This window comes from Lepisma saccharinum, chromosome 11, assembly GCF_977018435.1.
Source record: "Lepisma saccharinum chromosome 11, izLepSacc3.1, whole genome shotgun sequence".
Taxonomy (NCBI): Eukaryota; Metazoa; Arthropoda; class Insecta; order Zygentoma; family Lepismatidae; genus Lepisma; species Lepisma saccharinum.
In genome coordinates, this window is record NC_139239.1 from 46,953,400 (window position 1) to 46,978,580 (window position 25,181).

General features: G+C 35.2%; 1 protein-coding gene across 2 annotated transcripts in view; it reads left to right on the forward strand.

Annotated features, from left to right (window-relative positions):
- Positions 1 to 24,952, forward strand: part of LOC145994775 (5-phosphohydroxy-L-lysine phospho-lyase) — a 43,706-nt gene extending 18,754 nt beyond the window's left edge. For both annotated transcript variants that reach the window (XM_083131029.1, XM_083131030.1), the window contains 7 exons: positions 940 to 1,148; positions 3,860 to 3,987; positions 6,659 to 6,756; positions 11,776 to 12,020; positions 15,266 to 15,413; positions 17,504 to 17,614; positions 23,767 to 24,952. In XM_083131029.1, coding sequence (XP_082987155.1) covers positions 940 to 1,148; positions 3,860 to 3,987; positions 6,659 to 6,756; positions 11,776 to 12,020; positions 15,266 to 15,413; positions 17,504 to 17,614; positions 23,767 to 23,796 — 969 coding nt within the window. In that variant the 3' untranslated portion in view covers positions 23,797 to 24,952. The remainder of the gene's footprint in view (positions 1 to 939; positions 1,149 to 3,859; positions 3,988 to 6,658; positions 6,757 to 11,775; positions 12,021 to 15,265; positions 15,414 to 17,503; positions 17,615 to 23,766) is intronic.
- Positions 24,953 to 25,181: the final 229 nt, after the last annotated feature.

Below are 25,181 nucleotides of genomic sequence, written 5' to 3' on the forward strand. Positions count from 1 at the left end.
TGATTGCGTTAAATCCATTTGCTTGCTCTGTAGTTAGATTGAGAAAGGAAGAGTAATGGACAGGAATTTTGCTAATATTTTCAAACTGATCAGAGGCACCAACTTTCAACGATGCATGTAGGCACCAACTTTCAACGATGTTTGGGGACACCAACTTCCAATGGTGTATGGGGCACCAACTTTCAACAATGCACAGGGGGCACCAACTTCAAATGATGTTTGGCACTGAGCAATTTTTAACGATATACGAGGTGCACTACTTTTCAAAAGTGTACACATAATTAATAAGTTTTTTATATAAATTATGTAAATTACATATTAGGAGTATAATTTGCTCGAGTATTTGGGGGGGGGGGGGCATGTGCCCCTGTGCTCCCCCTCTGGATCCGCCACTGCATATGATATTTAAATTCATTCATTTGATGAGAAATTTACATTTTCCTGCATCATACATTCAATCTTCATGGTCTCAATAAAGGTTTATGCTATAATTTTTTTTCTGGATTTTACATTTTTTCATATTTTAAGTTTTTTCATCTTGTTCTTCCTGTAAAACATAAAACTTAGGTTCCATTGTATCACCTTTTATCACGATCATTATTTTCTCACTTTATTAATGCTTATTTAAAGTTGAATAAGCCAAAAGCTTGCATGAAAGTTATTCCTTGTTTCCCATAATGGACAATCAAAATACTTGCACTTAGTATTGAAGTTGTTAGTTAAGAGCAACATACGATATTTGAAAACAGATAAAAGTAATTAGAGAAACAAACAGAAAGGGAGGGGGGCTGGGTGGAAGAGGATTGGTGTTCTTATACTGCTGATGAGATATCTTTGAAATACCAACAGATGTGTTGATACTCATTCAGAAAATTAGCTCTGTATGTATTTTTCAAGACAAATGCCATTGTTTTAAGGAAATACCATGTTGTTTCACAGGCTCCACCTCCTGATTCATACAGAGGGATATTCAGGGATGTGTCACATCCTGGAGAGGATCTTGGAAAGAAGTATGCTGATGAGGTGAAAAATATTTGCAAGAAGGCCAGAGAAGAAGGGAGGACCATTTGTGCATTCATCGCAGAAAGCTTACAGAGTGTTGGTGGACAAGTTATTCCACCTCCAAATTATCTTCGTAATGTTTACAAGTAAGTTATTTGTTTTTTCTTTACAATTATTCAGTGTTGTTACAATTTTACAATTACTTCAACAGGTAACATTACACCATTTTACACAAGTTACAAGGAGTAAGGGGTGATCATCTTGAAAGACACTCATGTGTTAACCTCTCTTCTACACATCATCCTGAAAACAGCTTTGTAGCAGGCTAATGAGACTCTTAACACCCCGACACATAGTTAGTATATAATCATGTGTGGTGTATGTTTAGGGCATTAAGTCAAAATATAAGGCACAATCATTCACACTAGTATCTAATATACAGAGGAAGGCCAAAAAGCTCTTACCTTCATCATGTCGTAAGTATGCTCGAGATTTGTACAAATCAGTCCACACATGGCATGAGCTGTGAACAGAAATGAAAGCAAGATGAAAGTTAATCTTACAAGGATATTTGTAACTAGGGGACTGCAATGTGTTTTACCTTTGAAAATGAAACTTCATATGTAGACTTCTTGACAAAACTGGGCCTATATCCCTACTGCAAATTCTTTTTACTGTTTTCAGTAGATAAATAAGTGTTTTGAAACGCATACTGTTTTTAGTTGATGAACTGTACTGCTACTGTCTTCTACTGTTTTTAGTAGCCCAACTGTGCCTACTGTTTTCAGTAGCTGAACTGTATACTGCTAATGTTTTCCACTGTTTTTGGTAGTCCAACTACTGTATATCTCCTGTCTCAGGTAGCTGAACTGTACTCTTAATATTTTCAGTAACATAATTGTACAACTAACATATTTAATTGGGTTCAGTACATTGCTATGTGAGTTGAGTTGGTGTTTTAAGTCCACTTTATGCACAGTAAGGCTAATAGGGACTGGAACTACGGTTTAAAGTGGGATCCGAACCACTGTGTCATGTTCCTCCACTGGGTATTAAACCCGGGACCCCTTGATTACAAGGCAACGACGCTACCACTACACCATCGGGGAGGCCATTGCTATGTGAAAACAGTACTATTATCAGTAATGAAAAAAAAATCTGATCTATAAAACTCAAAATGCAATGAAAATATTGTACAAACAACTAAAATAAATGTATGGTAAATCATGTGGAATTATTACTTAGGAATGCTCTCACACAACAAGAAATTGAATATAGTGAACACGTTTTTAAGTGTGTAGCTTCATTGTGGTTAACACACTTGTAAAAAATTGAAAACGTACTGTTTTAGACATATTGTTCTTCCTATATTCACACGAAAACAGCAAAAAAATAGTTTAAACAAATGCCTGACCCTAAATGCTTGAAAAACCAACAAGCAAACATTGTCGACTATGTGGATCAAAGATTACTAATTTCTGCAATTGCATTACACAGACATGATAATAACCATGGGAATTCCGTACTGAAGAAAAAAACAACTGATATGAACATATATTCAAACCGCTAACTGCTATAAGATTGAATTATTTCTTAAGAAAGAGTTCCATTAATTTATTCATTAAGATATATATCTGACTTCAGTAGTATTCATTAGAAAAACCAGTTCATGTACAGTTTTTCCAATGCACTTCCAAATCACTGAACATGTAGTGTTAAAAATGAAAGTATATATTCCTGGAGTCAATAAAGTGATTTTATAACATATTGTACCAAGTATTATGTATTATTACTCACATTGTTTTATTAGTACAGTAGCCCTACTGTTGCAGTACAGTAGCTGTACAGTAAACCTACAATTACTTTTCAGTACATTTCATAGTACACACGCATTTGAAAATAGTAGAAATTTCCAGCATGGATGTTTATATTCAGCACTCAAAGTGAAAATTCCTAGCTGGGGAGATGCTTGGTCAAGCTTCGGATAGTGGGAGATTTTAATTTTAATTTGAATTTTATTTTTCTTCCGTTGGCCCTTGTTTAAAAGGGCATGGAAAACGTCAAGATACATAATGAAATAATAATTAGTTAAATACATCATAACAAAAAAGAAGAAACATTGTGTAGTACATTACATCACTACACCAAAGTAAAAATGAAAAAATACACTTCATTACACTACAATAAAAATAAAAAACACATTATCATTGTTGCATGATTGAAATAAGAATACAATTAAAATACATATTTTTTAGTACATTGGCCTTCTATTGTCTTGTTCCATGAATTCTCAGATACTGTAGAGAGCTCTATCTGTCAAATATTTTTTTATTGTTTGTATTTGTTTATCTTTTGAAGATATCAGTTTTATGTCATGAGGCAGCTGGTTGTAGAATATTTTTCCGGCATTCATTGGTGATTGTTTTGAGATATTGAGTCTGTGTTGGTTCTGGTAATAATTATCTTGCTTGTATTGATCAACATGAAGACAATGCAGAATGTGGGAGGGAAGCCTTTGCAAATTATTCCAGCTGGGAGATGCTTTATGAACATTGTCTTAACTGATATATAGCACCCCTCTCACATTCTTTCACTTTGAACACTGTTTATATTTATAAGAAGAGTAACAAAATGGCTATTGAGACATATTGAATCAGTAAAGTTACAGATTATCAGATCTACTGAATGGTGCACAAAAGAGTAGTCCGAGACAGTAGCATATGCTGCTGACCCAGGCTACTTTTTTGTACGTGACCCTGAACCTACATTAACTGACATCAATGGAGTACTCATTAATCTCTCTCATCCATAATAAAAATACAGTTTAAGTATTCTAAAACTTTCACACTTTTTACAGGTATGTAAGAGAAGCAGGCGGCATATGCATAGCAGATGAAGTCCAAGTAGGTTTTGGCCGAGTTGGGCGAAGTTGGTGGGCTTTCCAATTGCAGGGAGATGATGTGGTGCCAGATATTGTAACAATAGGTAACAATCATATTTATATCACTAGGAATGGTAATAATGCTAGAATGCCCTTCTTTTACGCTTTCTTTTTGTTTGTCTCCACAAATTAAATAAATGAAAAAGATATGCTCTGCATCATGCAGGACCAGATTTAGGTACAGTGCCCCACAAATTTGCTGTGACAAAAGTTCCCCAACTTAATGTGATCCAGGTGCTTTCTTATGTTTCGGATATTCTTGTCAATAGTTATAGTGATGGAGAGTTGTTATTTCATTTGGAAATAATATATGGTTTAAGGCAGTAACAGCTCTGACCTTGCCCTTGGAAAAAATAATTATGGCATCCAAGTCTTTATTGCTAAGTACGCCTATCTGTTGTGAAAAATCATTTTTGAAAAGTGGCATTTCAGAAAACCTCTTTCAGTTCCAGCTCTTCGACTAAGAATTTTAGACTCACAGCAGTGTTTTTTCTTCTCCTTGTATCTATTTTGGAGACCCGAAAAAAATGTGTTTTAAGAGTGGTCCAAAGACTGAAAAAAAATATGCTCATTGCAAACCATTTTCTCGTTCATTTCTGTGTTGCATAAAACTATGTTCAAAAATTAGTTTCTCTGACAAATATCTTAATAAACCCTGGCGACTGTAGTTTTTTTCTGTGGCTTGCTTTAATTTCTCCAGGTAAATGTACGCAATCTCTAATGAGGGTTATCCTATGAGTCCTATCATAAGGTCAAACCAATATTATAAATTATCTATATAATTAATCAACTGTTGAACTAATTCTTTAATAATTCACATCCTTACAAAGAACCAAACCAGTGGCCCATTCTGAAAATTTGTCCGGATATACCGCAAACATTTTTATTTATTGTATATATTTATTATATATTAATTAGACATAGCATGTCACAAGTATGAGCTGCTTTCCTTCCCAAATGTAAAATACAATATTATAATTCATGAAAAAAAAGATCTTAATCTATTTTGGTTTGACTTGTAATGGGCATGATAAATAATGCTTTGCTTTCCAGAATTAAATGACCCCTTTGGTCTGTGTCTAACGCTGGAGATGAATAATATACAAGCATTGCACAAAGCATCAACACCACCAATGCATGGGACGATTAAAATGTATGTTAGTGGAAGGAAGTAACAAGGGCAAACATTTTAAATGGAAAAGGGGTCGAGTGGCATCTGTTAGTGTTCTTAATGACAAACTAAACTTGTGGGAAACATTTTTTTTGATCAGGTCTCATAATAAGCAATCAAGGGAAATCAAATTGGACACGAACTGATATTTTTAGATATTGTATTGTCTTCTTCAGTCCTAGAAAAAGTAGTTTGTTACAAACTTGTGTATACAGAAAACAGCTCCCCATACCAACAAATATTTCCTACAAAAATTTGCTTGAAAAATAAGAGACCTATGCAACAAGTGTGTTTCATTTTCTTAAAAACCCCTAAAAGTCGTAGAACAAAATAAGGACAGTGTACCATGAATCACCTGTAATGTCAAATTGCTGAGGAGAATTAGAGATAAAGCATTACGAAAGTTCAAACAATCCGAGTGACTGACAGCATTATAAAGAACTCTGCAACTTTACAACTGCCAAAAGGCAAGAAAAGAAAACCCATCTTACTTTCAAGTTTGGTGGGTGGAAAAAATATAACAGGAATGAACTGAAGCAACTGGGTATTGTTAGCAATAAAAATCTCCCAATAATGCATATTCAGTCATAAGCACTATTGATGATGTAGATGCTACCTAGGTATTATTAATGCTCATTTTGGCTTCTTCTTCTTTGTTTTTTTCAGCCAACTGCATACCTCTGATCTTTTCCCTCACATTCAAAATCATTTTTCCTCATCCCCTTCTCGGGAGAGGCATATAATTTTTTGTAGGAGAGTGATTCATACACAACATCATGTGAATTTTCACCTCCCCCTCCCCTACCACCACCATTCTGGTGTGTCCTTTCTGGGGGATCGCCAAACTTCAAATTTCGTAAAAATAATTTTTTAAAGCTTTGTTCCTGTTGTTCTAGTGAATGCAACAAAATTGTTCTCGAAAAGCATGTACTTGTAATGTAGTCAGTATAGAACAAAACAAGTAAAGTCTTGTAATGCTATAATGCTACAATTAATACTTTCAGAGATACCAAAGTGTCTTTATAGAAAGTACGGAATTTCAAATTTCCTGCTGAAAAACAGCTCCATATTTTGTACAAATACCAGAAAAACAATTCCATATTTTGCACAAATGCCAGGAACACAGCTCCATAGTTTAAGGGTTAAACATTTCAATACAGGGCAACTTGAAAAAAAAAAATCAATGTGAAGGTCAGCCTCAGCAATTGTGCTCTTAAGTCACTACCAAGTTAGTTTGTCAACTACAGATTTTCTTGTTTGCTGGGGGTGAAGGTGATTGAGCTGGTAGTATCCAGCCTATCACGGATAGTTTATGACTTGATTGTTCGATATTTCCACTATCCTCAAGAAACAGGAATGATATTGATAAGTCCAAAATATCAGTTGCCTGTAAGCCATATGTATTACAAAATAATACAATAAATGTTACTTTTAAAGTGATTTTTATTTGAGTAGTGATGTTGCATTCTGGCTTCCCAGAACTTTTTCTATCTTAAACTGCCAGATATAATGGAGATAGAATTTAATAATACTTAACTTTGTAGGAAAACCAATGGGAAATGGACATCCTGTAGCAGCTGTGATAACAACTCAAGCTATTGCGCGAAGTTTCCAAAGTACTGGAATGGAGTACTTTAATACAGTAAGTAACCTACAATATACAAAAATATTCACTGTCCGTGAAAGGAGAGATGATTTTTTTTCTAAAGTTAACCACATGCATCTTTCTATGCTATTTCCTAAAAAAACACTGGCATATATTTTCTTTCTGTGGACACCTTTTAGGTAAAATATGTGGAGCTTCTAGTGAAAATATCCAAGAATGCAACATAATCAGGGTGGCTACAAACATTCCCGTAGCCAGGAATTCTTTGTAGGGGGGGGGGGTGAAGTCAAACCTAGAGGGGGCAAATTTTTAATATATTGTGTCGCATTGGCAGATATGGCAGGGTACACAGAGGCACTTGCCCCTCCTCCTAAAGAGATAAGTAACAGAAAAGGGATGATATCTTGAAACTCCAGGGAACAAAAAAAACTTCGAGCAACATCAAATAGCAATATTTCGATAATGAGCTTTCCAGATTGCCAAAGAACATAAAGTTTAACATAAATAGGCTAATAGGGACTGTATCTACTTGATATTCACAGGCCGATAATGTTAATAGATGATTAATATGTACAAACAGCTTTGGGCCTCTCTGCAGAACTGATTAAGGGAGTCCTTTATAAATCATGCTTTATAATGATTCCCTCTAGTTTCCAGTATGCAAGATATTTATGCACAAAGGAATCTAACGAGAATCCAACAACACCATTGTGTTGTGTTATGCAAGAAAAATCAAATTAATTAAATAATAATGGTTACATTATCTACACTTTGATGAATTGTGTAAATATTTGTAATAAATTTCTTGTAGGCCTACTTGCTAAAACATTAAAACATGGGTCCCTTACTCCACCATGGATTATATTTGCTTCAAATGAAAGACTTGCATCATTACAGACAATGTTTGTCTACTGGTTACGTTAATCATTTTGTAAAATATTGTGTTGTTGAAATACATGTGTTGGACACCCGAAAAACAAACAGGAATCCCTTGATTGATCAATGACTTCTTGGATTACAGTGTCATCATTAATATTTCATATCAAGTTTTATAGAGGGAAATGTTGTATCCTCTTTACATTATGAAAAATACCTTCCTTAATGACTATGGTACGAAACCGAACGATATAAGGGGCCTCCTTCGCCTTACCCCATTTCCGCAACACGAGATCTCTGGGCCGCTTATCGCCACCACTTTTTGAGCAGAAGCGTACAAACCCCAAATATCAGGTTTTTTTAATGCTGATACTGATTTCTGCCAGTCACAGAATGGCTTAAGATATATGAATAAAATTAGGAGAGTCCTCTCGATAGCAGAAGAGTTGACATAATTATTTGTCAAAAAATTATGTTGTGCCTGAGGTACTTTAACAGGCAACGTATGCTACAGGAACAATGTATTGTCATTTTCTTGAACCTATATTCATAGGGTGCTGCCTGATAACACCGACAACTTTCACAGCATGTACAGGACATCAAGGCAAGCAACTTTTCTCAGTCACTATTTGCTCGTCTAATTCTTCTTTCGATGTTACAAGCAATCGAAGTATGGCATCTTCTCTGTCCTTAATGTATGCAATCCCATTGATAGCTTCGCAGTTGCAAATGTCATTTATTTTTACTGTCTTTTCAAATTCTGAGAGCAATATATAAGATGCTATGGAAACAGTCAGGGTTAAGACTTAACTTTTCCTTTATAAAATGGATATCGTAACACACACCTATGTTGTTTATCTTATTTGTGTATGCTAGTGAAGCAAGCAAGAAAATTTTACGAAATGTACTTTTATTTGTATAAAATTTCAAATCGAGGGGGCAATTACCCCTCTGTGCCCCCTGCAAGTGCCCTTAGCTGTCTGGAAGAAAAATCAAGAAACACTTGAAAACTAATTCCATCTTGAGTATCCATTTGTCCTGCTAGTCATGTTTCTTTACTTCAATGTTTGCACCCCCTAGATTTGACTTCCGTCCAAGATTGGGGGGGACAAGGCCCCTGCCCCTCTGTGGTTGCAGCACTGTTTGTGAGTGCCTCTTCATGAATTTCACGTCATCAATCATCAATCATTGTCACGATTAGCTAGATGTGGCAGAAAAGCAACATTAAGTAACAAAAATCAAATATCCACTCCCTCTCTCTATCACATGAATCGCTATTACCAAAAGCTACACTTGGGAAACAAAAAAATTATGCAGTTCAAACTTCATAGCAACACATCCAAGAAAAACATCCAAATACATTAGGCACCTTTAATACAAGACTACTCAAAATGTCACAACTGTTCTAGATACTGAAAATTGCAAAATCATTTCACGAAGTCGAATCTGGAAGGGATCCCCCCCCCCCCAATCCTGATAGGACATTATATGGAATCCCACACACCTTCATAAATCACAAAATCAATAAATGTCTTTGTTATGTTGCTAGAGTTATACAGGATATAATTGTAAAGATTAGTGAGAATTCCAGGTAGGAATGTTTTCTGTATTTTTCACAGGGGGGGCAAAGCAGGCTCTTAGGGGGGCAGTTGCTCCCCTCTAGCTACGTGAGTGGCTACAAACAAGCAGAAATGAAATTCCCTGACTTTTCCAGGTTTTCCAGGACAAAATTTTCATTTTTCCCTGACAATTACAAACTAAACTAAATCGATGTTCTTGCAAATGGAAATAATAAACTCATACAGATCCAGGTATGGATTTGTTAAGTACCAATATTATCTTCTATGAAATTGACAATTTCTCTATTCTCTATGATTTTAATTCAAACTGCAAAATAGTGAATTTGGAAAATTATTACAATTCACAAGGTAGGTAAGGATTATGGAATTTTATCATACGCAGTAAGTTTAAAATAAAATCCTTGATAATTATTTTAAGTTACGACTAAATGAGATTAGAGTGAAGAGTGATTGATTAAGAAATACATTTTATAATTTATCAGTCTTCTTACTTATCCATTCTCGGTATTATATGTTGATATTTCCACTGAGATTTGGAACCCTCTGCTTGCATGAACCATGAGTGCAGACTCATTTTTAGATGCATAAAGCTACTTCTCTCTTCTCTGTAAAGCAAACAACTTAACTCTTGCATATAAGTGAAACAATTGAATTGACAAAAGAAAGTGTCATATTACCTTACATTATCAATGGAATTTCTGCTTTAGTAAGGTATATCCAAGTGAAGTACTGTCAAACTGACAACATGCAGTTATCATGTTATTGCTGACGAAAAGGGTATGTAGGTATTATAAATTTAACACCCGGAATTTATAGAATTGCATTGTATAGGTACCTGATTTAGCGAACCAAACATTAAAACAGGAACACTCAGTTAATAACAGCTTCTGAAAGATCATATACGGGAGGCGTCCTAAAAAAAGCTACAATAGTACCAGCACTAGTGGCCGGAGAGCGACACACACATGCAGGCAGGAGGAACTGGCATGTAGATGTAATCTGGTACAGTCGCAATGCAGCCGTTTTAGGGCAGTTCTAGGTTAAAGATTGCAGCTCTCATACAGTCTCCCACCGACTGCAATGTAGCCTACGTGTAGTAATCAGATTTTTGCATGCTCAGAATTTGGCACATAACCACCGCCAATTGTGTGAGGTGTGCAGACTGGATGTCGTGAGTGATAGTATGGTCAGGCGATGGTGCAGACAATTCACAGAAGGCCAATCGAATGTGCACAAGCCCATACAGCTGAGTACACGCGGGCCCTTTGCATCACTTCAAGTGAGAGATCTTGGAACATTCCCTGTCGAGCCCTGGCCTTGCATGTACCAACTTTCATCTCTTTGTTCAACTGAAGAGGTTTCTGGCAGGACAAGGATTTGACACCTACGCTGTGGTAGAGAGTAGGTTCCAGTCTTTGCTGTCGGATACATATGTCACGGGCATACAAAATTTAGTGCCGCACAATGACAAATGCCAGAACAACGCTGGTGATTATGCTGAAAATTAGGTTAGGACTCAATGTTACTAATGCAATAAATTACTATTATTGTTTTATTTATGCCTAATCAGTAGGGACCTTGATTTTTGTTATTTGTCTTTCAAATTTGTGTATTTTTTTTATTATTCAGTGTTGGAGCATATCTTTCTCGCTCTACTCAAATTCTTCCGCATTTCTTCATTTTTATACCCATTTTTTCTACCAATTCCAAAAATCCATGTTCCAATTCTTGAATGAACAATAAAGCAGACATGTTGCAAACTACCCAGAAAAGTTCTGAAATCTTTTAAGTGGTATTGTCAAAATTATTGCATGCATATTCAATCGTCAAATACAATTTTAAATGTTGAATAAATACATCTATGTATTTAATGTATACAGATTTCATTTAATATACACGTTGGTGTTTGTGTACTCATGCAAACAACATAGGGAGATACATTGCATATTTGACTGTACCGTAGCTTTGAAATACAAACTTACAATTTTTTTTAATCATTGCTTGACACATATGCATGAAATATATTTCACAAAACTATTAAAATGACCATATTTGTATTCATCAGGATCTCATGTTCAGTCATGGACACTTTGAGATTGCAACAGTACCCTTGACTTTCAGTAGAGTCTTTATAACCCTGAGGTGTCCATGAATGAAGACCTAGATTTATGGTTTGGGGATGGAGAGAGAGGGCTTGGTAGGGCTACAGCACTGAGCCTACATCTGTAGCAGGGGAGGGGGTATGCTTTTAATAACATGTGGTAAAAGTGTACTGTGCAAAGTATAACTAACCATCTGACATAACTTAGCCTAAATGCTATAACCAAAATTATATAGGGGCTCCTGCGCATATAAATTCAGGCCTGGATGACTGTATCTACATGTTACATCCTGTAAGCATGTTTATTGAATATTCCATATCACGCTATCTGACCGAACCTGATCTTTGTTTTCTCTCTGTTAGCATAATGAAAATGTATTTCTTAGCAGATTGCTTTTACTAAAGTACGTAGTAGTAAATTTAACTGTAATCTGTTGTTATATACTTCGTGTATAAGTGTGTGAAAACTTTTAGAATGACATAGATTTTTTTTTCCAGTATGGAGGGAACCCTGTCTCCTGTGCCATTAGCAATGCTGTGTTGGATGTGATAGAGAAGGAGAGATTAAGAGAACGTGCAACAAGGGTGGGAAATCACCTTCTGAATTCTCTTCGCCGATTGGCAGACAAGTTCCCAATCATTGGGGATGTCAGAGGAGTCGGTATGTTTATTGGAATTGATTTGGTGAAGGACAAGGAGTCTCGAGAACCAGCAACAGCTGAGGCACAGCATGTGGTGACCAGGTGAGATGTGATATCGTTGAATTTCTTCTAGTTCATATATGTTTGTGTGTGTGTGTGTGGGAGGGGGGGATATGCCATAATGATGCTATTGAATGAAGAAATGCAGAGCTTATCTTCAGCAGTTCATTGTATAATAAAGGAAAAACTTGTCAATTGCAGGGTGGTTTACAGTCAGCTGATGGCCAGTATCATGAAAGATAGTCACAATGGGGATGGGGCAGAGTAATCTGTACTCTATTGGTATCGTCTGTGGTAAAATGACTGATAATTACAATTTTGCCAAACCGATATATCGTCACACATCCTGTAATGTAGTGCAAAATTCTGCCATCTTGTCATTTTTTTTTATGGATATATATTTATTAATATATCTCACTTTTGTATGTAAATGCCTGTAGTTCCTTTTTCAAAGAAAATGCTACTGCAATTCCTTGTTTACATACACACATAAACCATTCATGTTCCTCAAAGAACATTTACAATTTTATATTAGATTGGTAAAATATTGGTTATTTGGCTTTGATAAATTTGGCAAAATTTGATATTGGTCCATCCACAATTCACAAGTTAACCAAACAAAAAGAAAGGAACAATTTATAATTACTTTGAAATGAATAGTGTTTGGATTATAGTTAAAGGACAATACTTACTTCATGCAGAAGCTAAAGAGGAGTGGACATAATGTAATATTTTTCAAATTGTTTTTAAAGAAAACTACAAAGTTGGCAGGCAGCCTGAATTAAGATACATTTATCTGCGACAGTAAAGTAAAGAAGAAAAAAAAACAGAAGTTAAGGATCCAGGACTGTTTATGTACATTTTGTTTACAAGTGAAATATTGTTTGATAGTATGTGATATACAGGGTGTCCTGGAAGGAAGTGGCAATTCTTTGGTAAATGGTAGTATGGGTGATTCTAAGCAAAAAAGTTCATATGAACATGGGTCCAATTTTGAACAAGAACTGAGATATGAACAGAAATAAAAATGCCACCAACAACATCAATGCACTCACATATAGGGGGTGTGGGGGTAATGCCCGACACTTTCTTGACCTAGTCGTGAGTGGGGGTGATGTGGTCAGCAACATGTCCCTAACTGCCTTTGTTGAAAATTAGTCCAAGGTAACAGGGTGCGAAATCATTGAAAACTGGTGGGGGGGGGAGAAAGTTCTTAATCTACAACCCCCCTCTCAACATGTGTGTATTATTAAAAATATAAATAAATTACTCAATTAAAAATATATTATTATTATTATTATTATTATTATTATTATTAATTACATATAGGAAATTAATTTGTTACTTTTATACATAACAGCAGTGATCAGAAAGCTACATTTTAAAAGTAGCTTCGCTACAGCTACAGTTACTGGTCCAAAATGTAGCTTCGCTACAGCTACAACTACATTTACTAGAAAGTAGCTCACTACGCTACTTAGCTATTTTTTTTGCGCTACTTCTGCATAAGGAAAAAAAAAAACTTGAAACAAGCACATGGATATTCAAAAGAAGCCCCTAGTATGATAGTTGTACTTACTAGAAAATACGATCATTATACGCTCTAACTCTGCGGATAGCTGGGGGGTGCTTCTTTGGTATAGCTAAATGAGTGACAGGTGGAGGAGATATGCTTTATGTAAGTTTCCTGTTGGGAATGCTTCCCTGAAGGCACAGTGGAAATGTGCCAGCGACTCTAGATAAGATAATAACAAAATAAACCATTCATCCTCATTGCCGTGATTAGCAAAAGGTACAGAAAAGTGACGTAAAAGTAGAAGAATTACATACATTTGGAAACTGTATATTAACTAAAGAAATTTATCGTTTCTGCAGAAAAGTTAATATCTCGTACATACTTTTTACAATATCATAAAATATATTGAGGAAAGTGGTGTGTAAACTTGAGTGTTGTAAACGTATTGCAGTTTTAAAATTTCTGAAAAAATATTATATTGAAAATAACTGTAATTCCAGAAAGTGTATTTCTATCATTCTTGTAACAATAATTTATTGCTGGTGAGATCCTATATGTTAACAATGATTAATGCTGAACCATTGATTGCTGGCACTATTGCTTTGTCATTGTAGTGGAGACTGGATCACTCGTTTTTGCGCTGCAAGTTGTGTTTTACACAGAGATTAATTACATTTACCTGCCTCTTACACCATGGATATCAACAGGATTTGTTCCTGGGGTGGCGCAAATGAGGTCTTTTTTTTAGGGTTGCTGCAAACGAGGCATGTTTCTCCCCAAAATAGCGATGCAACTAAAAAAAAACGTAGCCATTAGCCAGAATATATTCATATACACCAGTTCAGTTTAGTTATCTGGATATTAGATTTATTCTATACTAATGGAATATATTATGCAGATACCTATAATCTGCGATATCAAGATATTTATAATCTAGATTATAAGTATTTCCATGTATTAGACTGTCTTTATGAACCTCCTCCAAAAGTAAACGTATTGTCGATTTTTTTTAACACTGGTCACTTTCAAATGTTTCCTCATAATGCAGAGAAGAAATGTAGCTGTACAGGAATTTTGTAGCTTTGCTACAGCTACAGCTACAATTTTCAAAATGTAGCGCCGCTACAGCTACCGCTACAAATTTTGTAGCTAGCTACAGTAGCGACGCTACAAGTAGCACGCTACTTCCGACCACTGCATATCAGATATTGCAAAGCAGCTAACTAATTTCTTTAGTAACTGGTAAAAGATGCTAATAAATTATGAAATAGTTGAAGTGGTTTTATTATGTGTAAGTTTTTGTTATGTTTGTGCTTTGTTAAAATAAATCAATTAGATTTCATAGTTATAATTTTCTTGCATTCTTGTTTTACTTTAATTGTGCATATTGATGTAGATTTGTTGATGATCTCTTGAGAGAGAGAGAGAGAGAGACCATTCAATACTCACAACTACACTAATTTGTGTGTGTTTTCGATATTATTCTTAGTAAAGTATATTTCAAATTAAAAGTAATTGCATATCTTTTGTTTGTTATAACAAAAACTCTCCCCCCTGGAAATTTTTGGTGGGGGGGATTATTGAGGCCAAGATTGTTGGTGGGGGGAAATCCCCCATCCCCCTAGGATTTTGCACCCTGCAAGGTATGTTTTTGTTCCACTACATTTTATTTTTTACAAATTGGCAAATTGAATTTATTTACTGGATGACCCCTGTATTATCCATAAATTTATTATCTGCTATGTATGAATAAATATCTTTTATTACACAGAATGAAAGAAGAATTTGTGATAGTTAGTGCTGATGGTCCATATAGAAATATTCTAAAACTGAAACCACCAATGGTGTTCAGCCATGAGAATGCTGATCATTTTGTAAAACTTCTAGAAGAAATTCTATCAGAAATGACAGATGAAGAGGTAAGTTCAGAGGTGTATATGAAAGGTAAAACTATGCCTGTGCATTGCACAAATTTTATTTATATGAGTTGAGGTCATGTCTAGTTAGTATTTCATCTTGCCATAACTTGTTTTCATTATTTAGCATAGAGCTTAGAAATTATATATTTTTTTTTTTAAGACTAAACTTTAAACAGATACACCCAGTACATAAACAAGTTGAAGAAACAGTTTCTTTTTAAAAAGATCAACACTGATATTTCTAACCAAAAACAAACAAAATGGTTTAACGAGGAATTTTATTTTGAATACTCAGTGATACAATTGTATGTTAAGAAACAAAGACAGAATCAATTTGCTTTGTGCTATTTCATCCAAAATTTAACTGATAGAAATGTTCTTTAGAACATTTGAATTTGAATTTTTGTTATTTAGCATCATTAATTGGGACCATGAGAGTGATTGATGATTAGATGAAATTGATGAAGGGACACTCACAAAGAACAGTCATGCCCAAGCTGAGACCAAACCTGGAAATTTTGATGGCAAGATCAAAAGTCCACCAATTAACAAGGTCGACCATTGAGTTGCTGTGCTCTAGAGCAATTCCTTAAAGTAGAGGCTGACCCATGAATCTCTGGTGCGGCGCAGATCCCAATTTTTGTTTCGTGTCCCTTCCTCTTAACATCACATGTTCTACCCTGCTCGCCAACCTTGACCATTGTTGCCAATTGTCATTCCATTCCTGGACACATTCAGCCAAACATCATTGAAAACAATTGAATAACGCTCTAGCTCACGGTTCACACCGTTCGACAGTGATGTTAATGTGGCAGTATAACATGACATAATGGTTGCTTCTTTTATGCATTGCATTTTCATTGGCTAGTTAGTAACTAGTATTGCCAACTGTATTAATGATGTACTATTTCTATCATGGAAGGACAAAGACAAAGTGACTGTGAGTTTTGTTGGATTGGAAGCATCATAATATTATTTTAAGTACTTGACCGGTTTGACGTTGTTTGCGTGTATTGCATATGTGTGTATGTGGAAGTGCATGTGTTTGGTTAGTGAACATTAAATTCCATAATGCCTTCAATACTATTGTTCATATTTCATCACTTTAGAATTGCTCAAAATAAATAAATTATGTGGATGCATGAGCATTTCAACTCTCAGCTACGGCATGTGTTCCTGTAGGAATTATATGAAGGAAGGAAGTTGTTATTTTTGTTGCTTAATGCGATGCATGTTGTTTTCTTTGTTAAAATTGGCATGCTTTGATGGGTGAAAAGTTCATAACAAAAGAAAAAGCCATGCCGCTTATCGTCTGGTGGCAATATATGTACTTGTTATTCTTGTTATTCTTACGGAAGCAGACATCGTTTGTGAATGTACAACAAAGGCAGCCGACTGTCCCCCTTCACAGAGAGGCAATAATACTGCTTAAGGAGGAGTGTTTGTGCTCCAATTGTCGAGGTTTAACACGTTCGCAGTGCAAGTTATTAGTTCTCAAACCAGTGGTAGTGTCACTCATGTATCACATGTCGTTGCAGTATCGGTTCCAGTGTGGATGGGCTTATTGGGAGTGAACAGTTAAAATGCCACCAGGTCCATTAATGCAATGGAAAAATAATACATTGTTTACTTTAATTGAAATCACACAAATAATGAATCACTATGAAGAAGTCTTCTTTGCATCATTTTGGGTAATTTTACTCATGTGTTAGTCCATATTTTAGTCCATATTAAGCAAAGTTTTAGTCCATATAAAGCCACTTGTTAGCACATATTAATCCCAGCCCTGGTTAATACATGGCATTTTAAAACTAAACATTAGATAAAGCTGAGTTCTCTAATTTCCTTGTTCTATGAACAGCTGTGCCTCAGCGCACTGTAACGATTTTTCTATCAAACAGATTAACAACACTGGTTCTCACGTTCTGCTGCGCTGATCCTGGCAGAGATTCGTGGGTCAGACTCTATCACAATACAGATGGAAACAATATATTTATTTGTCAATATCATATAGGTTATCACACTTTTAACCACAGTAATATGTGTATATATAGAAATAGGATAACAATTATACATCTTTTTCTTTTCAGTTGCCAGAAAAGCAGGTGACCATTAGAATTGAAAATGGAGAAAAACAAAAGAAGTTGGAAAATTCAGATTTAAATGATGAACCACACGAGAAGAAACTCAAAAGAGATGAGGTAAATAAATGGTGAACTTAATGGAAATAATATTTATATGCAGTACAGGCTACTTAAGTAATCGATTTTACTAACTCCTGGAAGATAATCGATTTTACTAACTCGTTGAAGATTTTTATAATTAACTAACTACACTAAATCTCTTGCATTCCTTAAAGTGGCAGTTTATTGCCACAGCCACACAAGTCTTCTATAGTTTCCTCATTCTAGGAAAGTTCAAAACAATCTTTACCATTCTTGCCGGTTTCAGGTCTGCCTCAACATTGTCCTTCAACCTGTTACATTGTCCCCAATCACAGTAAAACAACTTACCAATAATTCATGGAGAACAGTGAGATGTTTCAAGCCTGCTCTGAGGTCATCTCAGATGTGGTATAAACTTTGACTCTCTCGATGAATTATCGTAAGCATCTACACTACCTGCCTATTCAATACAACTCCCGCTGATGTTAATGCCGCACAATCTACACACACAAAGGAAATTCAGATTCAGGAGGAAACAGTATTAATCTTAGAAACTTTCCTACAATTACACTATTCAAAAATCATACATTTAATCAACTTACATCATCCACACTAATAAACAACTAACTTCTCCTAGCAACCGGAACAGAAACTTTCAGATTAGTGAATAACCATTTGACTGAATTACAAAATTGCATCAAATTTTCACATCATAATATGCCACAAGCATTTATTTTACATTTTAAACATCGCATTATTATATCACAAGGGGGAATAACAGACCTTTCTCTTGGTGTAAGTCTTGAAGCTTTCCTCGCAACGAATGATGAAAAGATTCTCTCAGGCTATCGAGCAGGGGAGTTGTGGAAAAGATTCCAAGCTAACGTCACTCTTATCTTCAGAAGTGCCATCCTGTGCATCACCCCGGTGTATATATATTCGTGGAGGGGGGTTCCCAGTGAAGATGGTGTGCTAATCGTGTGCTGTGTCTGCTGCATCCATGCTGCTAGTTGACTATCGCTAGCCAAGTTGGTCCAGTTTGAGCCCCGTGTCGCGAACTCAAACTGGACCCAGCTTGGCTAGCGATAGTCAACCAGCAGGAAGGAAGTAGCAGACACAGGACAGCATTTCTGAAGATGAGAGTGACGTTCTCTCTCGAAAGCTTGGAATCTTTTCCATAACTCAACTCGTCGATAGCCCGAAATAAAATTTTCATCTTTCTCTTGGTGTTCTAAGAGTCTCTTACCACCTGGTTTTCCAACATAAGTTCGGTAAAGATTTCTTTCCTTTTGCACGAATTCCACATGGCCTACCAACCAATGTCTCCTAGATTAATTGTTCTAATAATATCAATACGTCAAAATAGATTATGCAGTTCAGTAATATCTATTCTTCTCTGCTCCCCTGTAATTTGTAAGGAATCATGTTTCTCGTCTGTACACAAAATTACTTTTTAGTAGATTTGAACATCTAAAATCTTTGATATTAAATCAGACAATAACAGTTTATGAACTCAAAAGTAACAAGCATCAACTGAATTAAGTCTGTTTAATTTTCTCTAACATATTTTTTAATTATTCAATTGTTAATTTTCTCCTGATGTATTGAACTTGGAAACTGATTGGAATGTTTTTGTCAAGAATCAAGTTTTGATTTTATTATCTAACTACAGACCCAGTAGCGCCAGTTTTGCTCCGGCACTATGCTAAACCTTATCTACAAAGGGAAGTATACTGTCTTTGCCCACAATAGGCTGGATGTCATCTCACATATTGTATCTGTTTTATCACATAAGTGCAATTTTTAATATAATTTTATGATGTTATAAGTCTTACCTTTATATGAGTATTATCTGTCAATATTTCATTTAATATTTTAATCCATTACAGAATACGTACGTATTGTCTTTATATTGTAACCTCAACATGTTTTGCTGGTGTTACTCTTATGTGTAGACTGTATCACTAATACACACATTCTAGCATAAAACTGTAATAGGGTAAGGTATGATTTCATTGTACGAGGGTTATTTTTTAAGTAAGGTCCGTTTTGCAATAAAAACGAAGTGAGTAAATGTTTTTCAAGAAAACATTTATTTCCAGAATTTACATACACTTCTCTATTTGGTACATAATTTCCTTGCTGGTTTAAACATTTATCATAACGAACTATGAGTTTTTGGATAACCTCCTCATAGAAATCATGGATGATGATCTGATCGAATCTTTTAGCTGGGAGATATTTGATCATCCACATACAGTCCAGACCTTGCACCTAGCAGCTACCACCTCTTCCGCCATCTGAAGACCTTCCTGGGTGGCAAGCGTTTAGACACTGATGAAGAAGTGAAAACGACAGTGAGTAATTGGCTATCTCACAGGCGGCAGAGTTCTATGAGGAGGGTATCCAAAAACTCGTAGTTCATTACAATAAATGTTTAAACCGGCAAGGTAATTATGTAGAAAAATAGAGAAGTGTATGTAAATTCAGAAAATAAATGTTTTTTTTTAAAAAACATTTACTTACTTCGATTTATTGCAAAATGGACCTTACTTAAAAAATAAACCTCGTATATTACATTATTTTATTTCATTGTATTAGTACAGTAAAACCTGTCTATCCTGGAACATGATGGTTCCGAGCAAAATTTTCCGTCTTAACAGTTTTCCTTCTTATACAGGGTTGACTTTAAATACAGTATAGAGCACTGCAGGAAATAATGGAAAGACAGATTTACATTTCACATTACTTATAATGTAGAGTACTAATGCATGTACGTACCTGAATAAAAATGCGATACAGTCGCAATAAGCATAGCAGAGATTACAATTATGTAACTACACAACATGTTGGTACACTTTTTACAGTATTGTAAGAACGCACAGTATGTACTTATGTATCTTTTCGAACTGGGGACCCCTGGCGTCGTAGCGCGATGTGCATAGAGGGAAAGAGAAAGATTGAAAGATGAAATAAGAGAGGTGAAGAAAGATTGAGATAAAAGTGAAAAAATAAGAAAGAAACAAAGAGAGATAACAAGAAAAGTAGAAAGATGATGGAAGAACAGAGGAGAAATAGACAAAGAAAGGTGGAGAAAGAGGGTAAGAGATGAAAGAAAGAAATGGAATCGTACAGCTATGAGTATTGTAGCGCATTCTTTTATATCGACAATGTTACCGATAAGCGAGTGGTAACAGAGAGGTGTTCCACTTACAGTATTGCATTGTTTTCTTGCGATCAAAAAAAATAAAGGAAGAAATTTCCGTCTTACTGAGAATAAAAACATCTCGTTGGCCTTTAAATGGTTTTCCGTTTCCATGTTAAGGACATTTCCACCTTAACTCTTTCGCTGCGCTCATTGCATTTATGCACAGCATGCCAGGTGCCTTGCTCCGCGGAAGTCGCATTATTGCGAGTTCATACTTCCACTCACTGCGGTTGTTGCATTTCCGCAGTACATCGCTTTTAGTAGCCTTCAGACATCTGTTGATACTATTTGGAACTATTTGAACTTGTAGTTTTGTTTATATCCGTATAATGTCGCTAATTACTCCTCCGTTTAGAATATGAGCGTTGAGTGCTCTGACATGTCAGTTTCAAATGCATGTTCGAATGTAAACAACATGGCTTCGTCAAGTCGTCAACACTTGTCTGATAATGATGTTACTCAACTGTTGAATCAGAAGGTGAATTAAGTTGTGACGATAATAGCGACAGTTTTTATGAGACTTCAAGTGGTGACAGTGATTGTGTAGTGTCTGATGAAGAATTTGTACCGCCGTCCGTAACATCATGGAGCAGAGTGCAAAGCAGCATTGATCTAGGTGCGGGAAGTTCGACACAGGCAAGTGCTAAGTTACTTGGTGACAGTACAGTATTTAGCACACCATTTTCTTGTTTTATCAAATATTTCCCCCGCTCAGTATTTGAACACACAGCAGAACAAACTGAGGTTTTGCCACCCAGTATCTTGATACTACTTATGAATTTCCACGCCGCTCCACCACTCTGCGTCATCCTGTGTTTTGAGAAATACCATACCATCAGGGACTACAGAATGGTTTGCCAGTGCAAGGAATGACTTTTGTAATTTCTCTATAACATATTTTGCAATGTAATTTTTTAAAATTATTCTTTCTAAATTTTTTTTTTTCAAAATTTCAAAATTTTTCAAAATTTCAAAATTTCAAAATTTTTCAAAATATTATACCACCAGGGACTACAGAATGGTTTTCCAGTGCAAGGAATGAATTTTGTAAGTTCTCTCTCATATATAACGCAATGTAATTGTGAAAATTATTTGTTTATAAAAATTTTTTTTTTCAAATTTAATTACGCAGCCAAGGGATATTGTGTGCCAGAGAATTCCGCAGCGAAAGAGTTAAGCAGGTCATTTTCAGGTATAAAATCTGTCCGTTCTGGGGACTTTTTTCCCCCCACATTTACAGGTTTCCTTCTTATAGAAGTTCCAGGATATGCAGTTTTTACTGTATATTGTAATGTTTGACTGACATGCCCAATATCACAGCATGTAAATGCAAACTTGATTCATGGATGAAATAAATCTAATCTAATCACTTGGTTTGGCCTGTAAACCTGTATTCAGTTTTCTCTGCGATACCTTCCAAACCTTCTTTGCTGTTTTTAAAATAATTTTACTATAATTCTAAATTGGATTTATGTTGTTCCCTAGTAGTGTTAGGATCTTGGATCCAGGGGTGCATATGGTGCGCAGAGCAGAGCTTTCTATGAGGGATGCAATAGAGATCTCATCAGAAGGAACACTACCAATGCATATTTATTTAGTCTTGAAAATAGTAGCTCACAATCAGATTATATTCTTATTCTTAGTCTCATTGTAGAGAGCTTTTAGCACTTTAAAATCACCATTAAATTATTGTGGTTTTTGCTTAAGCATATATGTTTTCTGCATCTGTTATGATGGAACATGTACCAGCTTTTGTGGAACAAGCACAAAAAGAGCGCAATATTACGATTTGCACATTTCATATGCTAATACAACCAAAATACAGAATATGAATGAATGAACGAATAAATGAGTTGAAATTTTTGGGTCCGTCGACATGTATTACCATTTTACACCCTTCGAAGTATATGAGAGAATAAACCTCTTATCCAAAAAATGGGGTGTGTTAGGCTGTAAATGGATTTTCACAGGACATACACAACACATGAAAAAGATAATGAGAGACTAGACTTCCTCATAAGTAGTATAAGAGGCCCACTCTTTTCAAAAAGCTAAAAACATTTGTTAAAACACTGTCATGCTCGATTCCATCACATCCACCACATCGTCTCAGACGAGAGAAGACTGACTATGTAGAATGACTGATCCTTTCTTGGTATTGATAGTGATCTGCCTGGCACATCTCAACTTATTCCACCTATTCCCACTTGCGAATTTCCTGCACCTTTCATTGACCTTTCTCTCACTGCCCTCCCAAATGCAGAAACCCCAATAGTCGAATACCAGTAGCAGTTTTTAAAGCTTCGATCCCAGTGCCCCAATCTTACTGTCTTTAATACGGATGTGTCCAAGTCAGTCGAATCAGTTGGTTGCCCCTTGTTGTGGACTCTGAAAGTTAAAGTTATGCATTACATCCTGCCTTTTTCATATACACAGTAAAACTCCATGGAGTCCTAAAAGCCCTGGACTTTCCAAGGAGTCCTTATTTGACTGATGCAATCAGTGTGCTCCAGTGTCTCGAATTGCAGGCATCCTATAGCACAGTGGCGATGCAAATCTATGGCTCGTGTCCTTATGTGCCAGTGCTGAATTCCATTTCTACTAGGTTCCCCAATCATATGGCCATCAAGTGCAATGAAGCAGCCAAGTCTGCTGATGCAGAAGGCGATGCTCTTGTCCACCTCTGTTAGCTAGAGACCTGCGGAATGTTCAGCGTTGCTTCCTTCCATTTTGATGGTTCAACCTCTAACATCTTCAAATGTCATTGGTGCTACAGCACTATCTTTATTTCTCATGAAACATTTATCCTAGGTCTTTTGTAGACTGAAAATTGCAACATTGAGACAAAATCACAGGTATTTTTGTCAGAGAATTGCCTTCTGGTGAGAAGGTGATAGTTCATATTAGAAAACATAGATCAAAATCAAAGAATTAGGAACTTTCATGTTCAAGGCAAATTACATTTATTTTATTTTTTCAGATCAAACAACATAAAAAGATTTCAACGTGAAGCAAGTTACAGCATTCACTCAAGAAGAAACATTATATGTGTAAAAGTGTATTTACAAAATATATATCATTTATTTCATGAGAATGTTCATGAATTGTTTAATACTATATGTCTGTTAAAAATAAGACAATAGAGATTATAAACATTCTTAGTTTGTCTTACATGAACTGAAATATTCAGTTTGACAGTAATATGAATTGACTGCATCATTAGCTGAATTTATGGATATTCCTGTGATTTTCATTGCAAAGACTCTACAATTGTAAAATGTACAATAAAAGCTTGTAAATTCTTGGAGAAATAAGAATAATTCAGAAGTTAATATCTTAATGGTCATATGTATTGCTTTGAACTACTTTCCATATCAATGACAAAAATATAGATCCAAATTAAAATGGACTTAAAAGTTATCAATTTTTTAAAACAAATTCTAGATGGTACGTAGCATGTACATTTATTGATATAATGCTTTCTTGCTACAAAAGTCGTTACCTTTTTATTTCTATTTTAAAAAAAACTTCTATACAATTAGCAAGTTTAACAGAAAATTCCAAATTTACAAGTGGATTTTAAATCGTAAAATTAAGTTGAAATAAAACTGTTCAAATAAATATGTCAAAAATTCATATTTTTTATACTTAATAGTTAGTGAATTGAAATAATAGGGAATGTTTACATTCTGATATTTTAACACTTTGGAGAATTTATAGTGACTGTTAGGTGCAAAGTAGTTGTCACATTTCTCAAAGTGTTATGTTAAAGTATTATTAATTTTTAAGACAGTGGCTAATTATTCTCTGTCAATAGGCAAGAAGTATAAGTGGGTGAGCAAAAGAGTGTGTCTGTAAGATAGAGTAAATGTGTATTCTTCCCTACATGTATAATTTCTTTGAAATTGAACTTTTAAAATGATATTATCATTTATGATATTTATGTAATTTTACATACTGTAAATATATTTTATTTACTCATAAGGTGAAAAAGTTGGTTTTATATATAAAATGAATGACCATGTGATATATTCAAAATTACATTGTTGAAATTTTTTTTTTCCAGAGCACAAATTGGTTTAGTTTATACTGTTACTCAAAGGCTAAGTTATTGCACTGTGATTTTATGTGCCTGAGCTTTGAAATAAATTTTATTATATTAGAAATACCCTTGTAAAGTCATTTCCTCATGCAAATTTCTTAACCTTCAATTAAGTTACAAGATATTGGTGATAGCGACAATATTTTAAATAATCATAAACATGGGCATATCCAACGAGGGGCAAGGTGGGCACTTGCAATTAAAAAATTGTTTGCCCCTCTGGAAAAAAAAAGGTTTGTTTGCTGCCTCACCCTGGAAAAAATCTGTGCTATGCCACTGTGGGCTCTCCAAAT